This window comes from Oryzias latipes, chromosome 6 (assembly GCF_002234675.1).
Source record: "Oryzias latipes chromosome 6, ASM223467v1".
NCBI lineage: Eukaryota > Metazoa > Chordata > Actinopteri > Beloniformes > Adrianichthyidae > Oryzias > Oryzias latipes.
In genome coordinates this window covers 1,839,983-1,851,673 of record NC_019864.2, presented here as the reverse complement: position 1 = coordinate 1,851,673, position 11,691 = coordinate 1,839,983, and the positions used below count along the sequence as shown (strand labels likewise).

At 40.5% G+C, this 11,691-nt stretch overlaps 1 protein-coding gene across 1 annotated transcript; it reads left to right on the top strand.

Annotated features, from left to right (window-relative positions):
* The first annotated feature begins 2,459 nt into the window (after positions 1-2,459).
* On the top strand, positions 2,460-6,623 carry LOC101157195. Its single transcript, XM_023955451.1, has 4 exons — positions 2,460-2,786; positions 3,844-3,905; positions 5,154-5,360; positions 6,236-6,623. The coding sequence occupies exons 1-4, from the start codon at positions 2,723-2,725 to the stop codon at positions 6,368-6,370; spliced, it is 468 nt and encodes a 155-aa protein (XP_023811219.1). The 5' UTR covers positions 2,460-2,722; the 3' UTR covers positions 6,371-6,623.
* The last annotated feature ends 5,068 nt before the right edge of the window (positions 6,624-11,691 follow it).

Genomic DNA, 11,691 nt, shown 5'->3' with positions numbered 1-11,691 from the left:
GGCGGAGTTAACGAAGCTTGACATGACTTGACACACTACAATTTGCATTGTAAAAAAAGGTTGCTATTGAGATCAAATCAACAGAAAAGCCTTCTATTAAAAAAAAGAAGGACATTTTCATGAGTTCATCAGATGCAGCTCTGATCAGGGAGGCAGAGGGGGAGTTTGAAGATGGTCCAGTGGGGGCGGGTCAAAAGGTCAAAACTTGAGGGCCATACAACGCTGCTTGTTGTATGGCTGCTTGTGCTAGAGCCCTGCGCGGGACTATTTTCTTGATCCCGCTCCCGCCCGCGCCCGCTGAATTTTTGACCAATCCCGCCCGCACCCGCAAAACTCAGAGAATTTAGTCCCGCACAGTAATAGAGATGCATTGATTTTGTATCGTCCCCCGTCCCGCAGGAAAAAAACACGTATTTTTATTGATATTATTAAAGAGATTCATGACCTCCTCCAGCCTCATCTTTTGATGCATTCCTCTTGTGTAATGTACAACTTAAATGTACATTTAAGACTCCTGTTCGGTTAAAAGTGTGCGTGTGTGCGCGCGCAGACAGACGGCCTGAAGCGCGCTCTTAGTAAGAGGCGGGGCGGGGCGCACCCCCAACATCAGGTTACATGACAGAGCCCATTGGGCGTCTCTACCTGGTGCCTTCAAGGAGCTTCAGTACATAAGAAACCAACAGCTGCACAGCCTAACGTAGTCGGCTAATATATATTCATGAGATATTCATGCCAGCACTGATCCCGCGGGGTTTATTTTTTGCCGCCCGCTCCCGCCCGCAGCCCAATCCAAACCGCCCAATCCCGCGAGATTTGGGTTGGGTCCCGCGGGACCCGGCGGGACCCGATCCCAATGCAGCCCTCTAGCTTGTGCAATGTCATCATGAATAAGAATAATATGAAAACACAATAACGGATCTTTTTTCTCATAATTTCCTGTATTAAATCAGAACATAGTAAACAGAAACTTCATTGTTTCCTTTATTAGTTAACCAGTTTCCTGGAATACCTTTTAAATCAAAAATACAATAAACTACTCAAATGTATCGTCTTTTTTTGTAGGTTTTTGGTATTTTAATTGATGCCTAAATAGTTAGAATCAAAAACCCAAACTAAGTGCTTATGGGCAACAAAAACAGCCAAATGATGACAAATATGGAAAAATCAATGATTATAAAAATGTTAAAAAATATCTGTTTTTGGGTTTAAGGGGCTGCTGTTCCTTCTGATTTACATATTTATTTCTGGAAATGTCAAAATAAAGATAAATAAATGGTTTATCATTTATCTTTACGACACATGAAGGTTTTAAAAAATAAGGTACAAAAGAACAAAAAACTTTTCTTTATATTTTAATTTACCTAAATAAAATCAGTGTTTTTTTCAGGACAAAAATGATCATTTGTAACATAAAAAAATATTATCAATAGATTTGCTTACATTTGATTTTCTGCTTTGACTCAAGCTGTTTTCTGACATTTCTCTTACATTTATTTTTTAAATAAAATACAATGAACTACCAAATGTATTCATTCAGTAAAGTTCATTGTGTCTACAAATTGAACTGAGTTCTTATGTTCTTTTTTCTTAGATAGTTTGTTTGTCAACATAGCTAACATGTTTCGGTTGAATCACTTCCACCTTCAGTATTGTGTGACGTCTTTCAAAATCAACGTAACGTAGCTTTAATTGTCATTACATGCACAAAGATATTCCAGAAAGTGCCTTTTCAGTCACTTATTTAGCAAAAAGTAAACAACATGACACCATGTTATAGTCACTTTAAGGCAAGTTTTAGCCCAACAAAATAAAAAAGATCATTTTTGGGGATTGTTCTTACTATTTTGTATGTTTCTAAATGGTAGAATAGGAAATGTTGCCTCTTATTGCAGAAATCAAACTTGACAGCAAAAGCTTTTATTAAACAAGTTGATATCAAACATGATGAATTTCTTTTCCTTAAAGTGGAATAACCACAAATTTGGCTTGGTTTTAAAAACACTGTTTTTGGAATAACACATCTGAACAGAATTCTTTGTCCTGTTGCACTAAAATCTCTCACAAACATTGATTTAGTCTTCCAGATCACCAAACTACTAGCTGAGCTGCAGACACATCATTTGCAAAAAAAAAACCAACAGTATTTTTCTTCCCCCAAACAGAAACAGAAACACTAAGTGGGATTTGTGCAGCCTCCCACATCCTCCATGCTACACAACAATTGGACACAAATGCACTGCAAACCTCACGCTCCATGCTTTCACGGGGAGATAACCAAATGTACCAAACCATGACGCAAAAACCCTTGGTTTCATGATGCCAGAGTGACGTCTGATGGGACGGTGACACCATGATGGGATGGAAAAGATGATAGAGACTGAGGCAAGGAAAGGAGGGGGGGGCATGGAGGTGGGTGGGAAGGTGGAGATGGAGATGAGAGAGGAGACGGGAGCGTGTGGGGGTGAGGAGAACGATCCTCTGACATCACATTGGCTCTTATAAACCCAGGGAATGGAGCCCACCGCACTTCACATCCAACCTGGAAACCACAACAACCTTCTTGGACAAGAAGAAAGAAAATACCAAAAAGGAGGCTCGGCAACTGGAATCTGCATGCCTCCAACCTTTTCAGCTCCCAAATTCTGAACCTTATGGCCTAAATTCTTACAACTCTTCAGTGCAAAACGTTTTTCTTTTTGTTGGCTTTCTTTTATTTCCCTCGATGATGCAGCTGCAGGTGGCATGCATGCTCCTTCTCTGTTTCACATGCGGCACACTCTGCACGGGTAAGTACAGAGATCTTTTATCCCCCCCCCCCCCCCCCCCCCCCCCAAAAAAAAAAAGGTAGACTTTTTTACTTGCTGCATGCAACAGGTGTTTCCCCTGCCTTTGTTCCCATGTCTGTTCTAATCCAGGAGGATCTTAGATCTGCTGAAATATGCATTAATGCAAGCCAACAAGAATGTAATATAATAAAAGTAAAATTTAAATCTAGAAAATGTAGTTTCAGATGGGTCAGGGTTGATGTGAGGACGGAAGGAGGGCTCACCCATTTAAACACAACTGCTCTTTAAAGCAACAAGTTAGACTCAAGACTTTAATAACTCAACTACAAAGATGCAGTGAGGGATGTTTGCTTTTTCCTTTTTTTGCAAATTTTAGTTCATGACATCAATTAACTTTATGCTTCCATGTAAAAATACCAAGACCGATAACCACCAAAATCCAACAGATGGGTCGTTTTGTTTTTACGCTTTAGACCAATGAAGGCTTTTCCATTTGACGCTTGTTGATGCAAACACAATAACCACTTCAGATTACCTTAATTTAGCATCTACATGAACATACAAAACATTAATTACTTTTTTTTGCATAGCTGGAAATAATCAAGGATAAAAAAGAAGCTTTTTTTAATGTTTTAGTTCATGTAAATCTTAAATCGTCATTATAGACTGTAACTTGGAACAGAAGCTTTGTGGCATTACTTTTTGCATTTTAAATGTTATAAGCAATAAAATGAATATGGAAAATTATGGTTTAAAGAATATTTGTCTTTGAACTTAACTCCAGCTGTTTTTGGAATTTTCAACTTCAAGTCCTTTCGGTTTCTCAGTTACATGAGTGTCAACTTTAGAATTAATAGAGACTCAAATAGAAAAAGTTTGTCACTCATAACTTGCCACCGATAACAAATGTGGGCTTTCCCCTTGTTAAACACGTAGAGACATGCTACAGTTCTCATTTAACCACCTGGCAGCACACGGCAGATTCAAACTGATAGAGTTATTTGTGTCACATCTAACCCGAACGTTCGCCCGTCTTTTTTCTTTTTTGGTTTTGCAGTTGCTGAACAGAACCAGGAAGCCCTTGCGCAGGAGCTCATCAGCAGTCTCCTCACCTCTAAGGTACAGGTTCTGTCTGCAACTACATCAGGAAAATATGAACATATGTAGGCTTAAAATGACCGTGGTCTATTTCTTATACAACAAAAATGATCACTCCAATCGCTGATGTCCTCTTTGAGGAGACAGAGGAACCATTTCCAGACTTTCTCTGCCATCGGAGCACTAAAAGGCAGGGAGACGGTTGCTAGTGTTGGGTTCCAGCTGAACCTCCTTTCCTTACTAAGGAATGAAAAATGAAGCATGATGGTGTCAAACCGTGCCTCATCGCTGCTAATGTTTGGTCAGAAGTAATGAGCACGATTGCAACAAAAGGTGCTGCAGACTCTGGAGAGGAGGATCACAGAGGACAGCAGCACATCAACTCACACATCTGTTGGTGTCTCACATCCAGGAGAGGAAGTTTACGGGAAAATGACGCCGACTTCAAGACCTTCTTTACTATACAGCACAGACCTTTACATTGCTGAACCTTTTTTATTGTCAAACTGAAAACACGACTGTCCCTCCCTACAAAGTTTGAGGCCAAGTAAAAGAGCTCTGCCACTCTTCTGTTGAAACACACCTGTACGACTGCTGCCTTTAAATAGTCTTTTTCACTTGAAATTTGAGGGGTTTAGAGGGGCTTGAGCTTATATTCAATACACTATTTCCATTTTTTTCCATGAACCTCTATGTCACTCGCTGCTCTTAAATAAGGGATGTGATGTTTGCGGACTCATCCACTCAGATCTTCATTTAATCTCTTCCCGCCTGACTTTATTTCCAATTGTATACAAACAATATTGTAAATTTGAGATGCTGCCAAATGAATTAAAGTCCTGGATGTAATGGTAAGTCAGTGACATATAAAGGGGTTAACCACGTCACATAGTCTGACCCTCTTCTTCTGGGCACATTTAGAGGCAGACAGGAAAAAGTCCTCATGAATTCAGTTTAAACGAATGGATGGAGCTCAGATTTATTTAATGTATCTTAAAGGTTGCAATGAGAAACACTTTATAATGACCAACTATGTTTTACTAAACATTTGCAAGATGTTAGCATCTCTAAAAACATCTGTGAATGTCCTGAGTTCTGGGGAACGTTTTATGTCAGCTTTCACACTTTCTCTGCTGTAAAATCCAGAGATGAGGAGGAGAACTGAAGGATGTTTAATCAAAGAGGCTATTAAAAGTGTCCAAAATGAAAATGTGGTCACATGAAAGTCCTGTTTTTTTGACGACAATGTTTCTCCTTTTTCCCTTCTAGATTAGACACGAATGGCAGAGCGCCCCCTACTGGCATTCACAGCTCTCCAGTTTGTGCAAATTAGTGAGTGGCCTTCAGGAGGGCACATGGAGCAGAGAGGAGGAGGAAGGGGAGGAAGGGGAGGTGAGGGAGGGGAGTCTGCAGCTGCTGGAGGAGCTGTTCAGCCTGCAACACGTTTGCCGAGCCCTGCAGAGCCGGGAGGAGCGGGTGAGGCGCTTACACCAGCAAACACCACGGAGAAGGAAAAAACACTCCTTTGTGTCTTTTTTAATGCACCTCAGATGACGGCTCAGCTGAAACTGCCTTGACCTCTAATGACCTCTGAGGGGATGTTTGTAGAAGCACATTTAAATTAGCTCTAGATATTTCTATATTATGAGTACATAAATATAAAGCAGGAGAAAAAATCAGGAATAAGGTCTCACTAAAGTGTTTTTCCTCTCAAAATTCAACAACATTTTAAAAAAATACTTGGTTTATTTATTTCTGCTGCGTATGAAAAAAATGAATGTCGTTAAAAAATCTTTAAAATTATAAGGTTTTGCTTTTATCTGAAGTTTTCACCAAACAGCATTAATGTTTTATGTATTTCTCCTTGACTCTGCAAAACCAGTGCAGAGTGGGAGCAAAAGGGAATTTCTGTGTTTGATTGCAGAGGACAGATTTGTCTGAGCATCATTGACGTGAACCAGAGTAAACATGCAGAAATGTTTTCATCCACATCCTGGGTCTCTGGAAAACATTTAAAGATTTTCTTTTAATTCGCCTTCCCTCTGTGTGCGGAACAGCAGAGAAAGACCCACAAAAACACACTTCAGGACTTATGCAACACTAATATCTCACACTGACACACACTTCACAGGCTCACAGCAGCCCATGAGCTGTGCTGTAAACACACCTCACTAAGAGTCTGCTTCTGTCTTCATCCTCCTCGCCTCTTCCTCATCCTCGTGTACATTTTCTTTTGACGCTCTCGGAACACCTCAGCGTTTTAGCTTTTTCTATTCTTGACCTATGGAGATTTTTCTGGAGCGGGGTCCCATCACCTGGGTGACGCTTACGCATGTCTCTGTCCCCCACAGCTGCTCTACGACTCTCTGGAGGATAACAGCGATGTTCCCCTGAAACGAAAGTCCCCCTACATTCTGAAGAGGCAAGCCGGGCCCAAAGCCAAGTCCCGGAGGCCGTACATCTTGAAACGAAGAACAGTTTACTGACAGCCATCCCAGACACAGCAACCAGTTGTGGGGAGCCAGACCTTCTGGGAATATGTGTATGTCATTTTATCACCTGTTGCAGTTTTTTTCTTGTTTCCTAAAGTCATTTTCTGCTGTCAGAAGTCTGTCTTCAATCTGCTGCTCAGAATAAAACCCTAAGCATTGTACAACTCCTGGATCTGAAAGAAACTGTAATTCTATTCCTTCACAACATTCGATCTTTGAGATTAAATGTTCGTAAAACAAAGCTAAAGTGGTAAATGCTCTCTTCTGCTTTAGTCTAACCCCTCCCTCCAGTCACTAACGTCATGATGTCATTCATAGAAATGACTTACATTCAGCTCCAACGAAACAAAATCAAATCAGTCGCCATTTCTTTGCGATACGGTCATCGCCATGTTGGAACCAGTCAACGACAGTTAGCAGTGATTGGTCTGAGTCATCGTTTCTATAGTGACCATTCTCACCAATCAGGAGTGAGCTTGTTGGAAGTCCACACCCCTACCACCTGAAACCGGCTCGGGAGAATTTGTCAATGAAACGTTTCAAATGCTTATTCTGAGAAATAGAATGACTGAGTATTAGCTGTTCATTTCTCTATAAAAGTCTATGGGATTTTGGCTTCTTGGAACCGGCAGGTACTTCCTGTTTGGAACAAAAGAGTGGAGGGGTCACTCAGTCCAGTTCTTATATACTGTCGATGGTCTCCAATGACCTGTATGGACATTTATTTAGCATCATATGTAGATGAAGTGATTGAGCACAGATGAAATCCCTCTCACTCCTGTTTGTTTTCCTCAACACTCATTTTGTTAATAAAGTGTTTTATCCAGTTTCGCTTAAGATGAGATCTTCATCTTTGACAAAGAGATGTTTTCAATCAATCAATCAAACAATCAATCAATCAATCAAACCTTATTTATAAAGCACTTTTCATATAAAAGCACAACACAAAGTGCCATATAGCCTCATGCCATCTGCACAAAAGTAATAGTTCAAGGTTGGACACATTTAGATCCAATAGTTGGAGTGATGCCGGGCCTTTCCTTTTGCAAAACCACTCAGTTTATTTAATGTAAATGAAGAGATCAAAGTATGACTATGTCCCAATTCCCTCAGTACTCCCAAACCCTGGATTTTAGCATAAGTCTGACACCATCCTCACAACAACATACATTTGAACATCAACTGAAAGGAAAACACAAAAACCAGGGCAAGAAATGAGAGACTACAAAGGAAACTTAATATTGCACTGTAATTTGAGAAAATCCTTTCTAAGCAATAAAGAAAAATAAAAATAAAAAGTGGCACAATTAAATCTGTTGTGGGCGGGTTGTATCTTTTTTATACTTGGTCAAATGATCCAAAAAGGGCTGCCACACATCAAAAAATACTTTTAGCTTATTGTCCAGAACATATCGAATCCTTTCCATATGTAAAACACTGGTGAGTTCAGAAAGCCACATCTTAAATCTGAAAACCAGTGAAACATTTCCTGCCAAAAGTGGTGCAATTTAGGGCAGGTCCAGAACCTGTGGGTCAAAGAGCCCTCCGCAGATTTGCAGCGGTCGCATAGGAGGGAAATGGTAGGAAAACATTTGTGTAATTTAACCTTTGAGTAATGGAGCCTGTGCAACACTTTAAATTGAATCAATTGAAGTCTTGCATTCATGGAACAAGTGTGGATATTTTGCAGGCTCTTCTCCCAATGCCCATCACCAATCAGTAATCCCAGTTCTTCCTCCCAAGCATTTTTCAAAAACAATGTATAAAAAAATATTTACATTCCTAGAAATTAGTTATTTAGAGTCAGGTGGGCTCAAAAGAAGCTTAGAAATGTCCTCATCTTCTGGGAGGGACTCAAAATTAGGAATATTTTGTTGAACATAATTTCTAATCTGTAAATATAGAAAAAGATTTGTTGTAGGGAGAGAAAACGTATCTTTTAGTTGAGTAAATGATGCAAATTTTCTATTGATATACTGATGCTCAAGAGTAATATTTCCCTTCTGCCGCCATATTTCAAACGAAGAATCTAGAAAAGAGGGAGGGAAAGCATGATTACGCCATGTAGGAGAATGAACCTCCTGTATTCGAGTCCCAAGATTCGCAAGAGATGCTAGGGTTGCAGCAAATGATGCCTCGAGCTGCTTAAAACCCTTGTGCTATCTTATTTGACCCCACCCTTACATTGACATGTTCTACCTACCATGACAAAGGTGGATAAAGGTGGAAAGATTTCATGTAATCCATGGACACCAGAGAAGATCACAAATCATTGAAGAAAAAGGTTCAGAGCCCTGTCTAGTGGGTCTAGATGACCCAACTCCCAATGTTAAAGTGCCTAGGATAGCACAAGGGTTACATCTCTCATTCATTGTTTTATTCATGCTCCGAATTACTGAGAGGACGTCTGCAGGCTCTGAGTCCGGGCAGTCCAGTCCGCTAGCTGAGTCAGAAACTAGCTCGGCGTGGTCGGCTAGCTCAGGCGGGTTAGCGTCCACTCCTGCAGGTTTGACTTTTTTTCTTTTTTCGTTTTTAGGTTTTGTCATTTTAACAAAGAAAGTAAAAACCTCACCACTGCAGCTGTAAAAATTTAGTAAAAAAAAAAAATCTAAAAGTCATCAAAATGTTCGGAAAGAGTGGCGAGCTCTGTGAAAAAACATCTTCTCCATGGGCGTTCCAAGAAGCGACCACAACTTTTTTTTTATTGCAGATATAACGTCACCCACTTGCTGAAGTAAAAACCATAAAATAATTAAAAAAAAAATAAAGATGAACATTTTACAAAGACTAATAATGAATCCACTGTGTTCTATTGAAGACAACTAAAAAGCAATGAATTTAAATACATTTGTTTCAAATGACAAATCATTTAAATGCAATGCGTTGTGGTCTATATTTGCCGGTCTATATAGCGGCCATCGATGCAGACTCATTTTGCGCAGAGACTTCTGGGATATTTCCAGGCCACTGGAATTTGGAATTACAGATTCAGATACCCCCAAAAAGTGTTGGCGACCATATAAATAGTGAGTAGTGAAGGCGTTTGGACTCAACCAATGTCAGAAGTCAAAAACATAAAGCGTCATTTTTACATGAACCTTTATTGCTGTCTGCAGCTGATAAGACTTAAAAGACTCAGTAGAATTTGATTTCACCATGGTGGTTTTTGATATGGGCGAGGTGGGTGGTGGCCCAGGGCGGCACTTCATAGGGGGCGGCATTTTCCATGCCCGTTGAGTTACACACAATTCATTCATCTTCTTTACCGTTTATTCCCTTTCGGGTCACGGGGTCACGGGGTTGCCGGAGCCTATCCCGGCCACTTGGGTGTAGGCAAGGGATGCCCTGGACTGGTCGCCAGTCTGTCGCAGGGTAGAATATCCTCAATCACACATCCATTCACTCTCACACTCACGGACAATTAAGAGTTGCCAATCAACCTATGAAGCGGTGGGAGGAAGCCGGAGATCCCGGAGAAAACCCACGCATGCACGGGGAGAACATGCAAACTCCACGCAGAAAGGTCCCCTGTTGATGTGTTTTTCAGGTCCCCCAGCTGGGACTTGAACCGGGGGCCTTCTTGCCTTCTTGCTGTGAGGCAAGAGCACTAACCACTGCGCCACTGTGCAGCCAGTTACACACAATGTATTACGAAATTCAAAGAGGGAACTTTGAGCTTTTATTTTGACATGCCTGCTGCAGCCGGCACTTTGTGCTCTTTTGATACATCAGACTCTTAACATTGCACCCATGTCTTCATCCTCTTCCCTTTCCACACTTATGGTGGGGAAAAAAATAACAAAAAAGGATGAAATAACTCAGAGTGAAACAACGTAAAACAGCCACACGAAAAGGAATTAGGCAGAAGAAACACCCGAGCTCAACCCAATTTCGACCAAAGCAGGCAATGGGGATTATTTCCCACAATTACTTGCTCCGACACAGCAGACCCGACGTGCACGTGACCACCGCCCTCTGCTGCAAGACGCTTGCGCCCACACCTCTTTGCGGTAGTCTTTGGAACATAAGTCAAAAAACTCGAGAGGGGAGCGCAACTCGCCGGTGGCTGGCTGAATCACACTAACAGGTGATTGGGAGTCTTTTTCTATCTAACAATCAACTCTGGGCCGCAGCTGCGCCTCCTGTCATAGAGACGCAGCTGCGTGTGTCAGAGGGAAGGGGAGGGGTGGTGGGCGCAGAGCATTTTTCATGGATTGAGGTTTTTTGGAGGATTTCTGCTGATGGTGTTGCACAAATTTAGGGAAATGCCAAATATTTTTGGAATAATCCCACTGATGAGTTCCATGATTTAGTTGGTTTAATGTTTTATAAGAAAATAGTATTCACAATAAGTTTTTTTTAGATCTAATCCCTCTGATATGTTTCACAAAGACCCACACAGGACGTCACATGTTATGAAATTATTGCTAAAAATGAAGCAGGAGTCCAGCTCTAAAAAATGATAAAAGAGCAAAGAAAACGGAATTATTGGTTGAATGCTGTATAGCATTCAACCCTTTGTTTTCCTCTTACGCTATCTTCCGCCGTTTTTCGGCACTTAACTCCTTCTACAATTTTCAACCTATTTTAACCATTCAACTATTAAACTGTTCAGCTCTTTCAGCTTATTACTGCTATGACTTTTGGTTTTTCAAATCCTTGAACTTTTAAAGATATTCCAGGATTTTCCATGATTTTTTCTCCATTGAAATACATGGAGAATTTTTCGTGCAGAAGTTCACAGTTAAACTTCTTCTGCAATTTTTCACCTATTTTAACCATTCAACTATTAAAATGTTCAGCTCTTTCATCTTATTCCAGCTATGACATTTTGTCCTTCAAATCCTTGAAATTTTCCAGATAGTCCCGGTTATTCCCGGATTTTCCAATATTTTTGCTCCATTGGCCACACCTTTGCTTCTTTAAACAATTGTAACTTTAACATTCTTTTGGCTAGAGACACCGTTCAAACATTGAAATGTTCACAAGGTTTTGGACTTCAATATAAGGCTCAAAATTATTATGGGATGGCAACACCACCTACAGTTTGGCGGCCATTTTTTGCCAAAATGTGAGGCAATTTTAAACTTCTTCAAACTTTCGCCTATTTCAATCATTCTACTATTTCAATGTTCAACTCCTTCAGCTTATTCCTTTCAGCTATTACTTTTGGTCCTTCAAATCTTTGAACTTTTCAAGGTTTTCCAGGATTTTCCAAGATTTTCGCTCAATTTAAATACATTGAGAATCCTTGAAAACCTTTGGTTCTTTCAACCATTGTAACTTCAACATGCCTTTAGCTAGAGATACCGTTC

Excerpts from the sequence above, each read along its gene's own strand:
- LOC101157195 (XM_023955451.1), top strand. The coding sequence starts at position 2,723 with ATGATGCAGCTGCAGGTGGCATGCATGCTCCTTCTCTGTTTCACATGC. Across the intron at positions 2,787-3,843 it reads ATGCGGCACACTCTGCACGG|TTGCTGAACAGAACCAGGAA; the intron begins GTAAGTACAGAG and ends TTGGTTTTGCAG. Across the intron at positions 5,361-6,235 it reads TGCAGAGCCGGGAGGAGCGG|CTGCTCTACGACTCTCTGGA; the intron begins GTGAGGCGCTTA and ends TGTCCCCCACAG.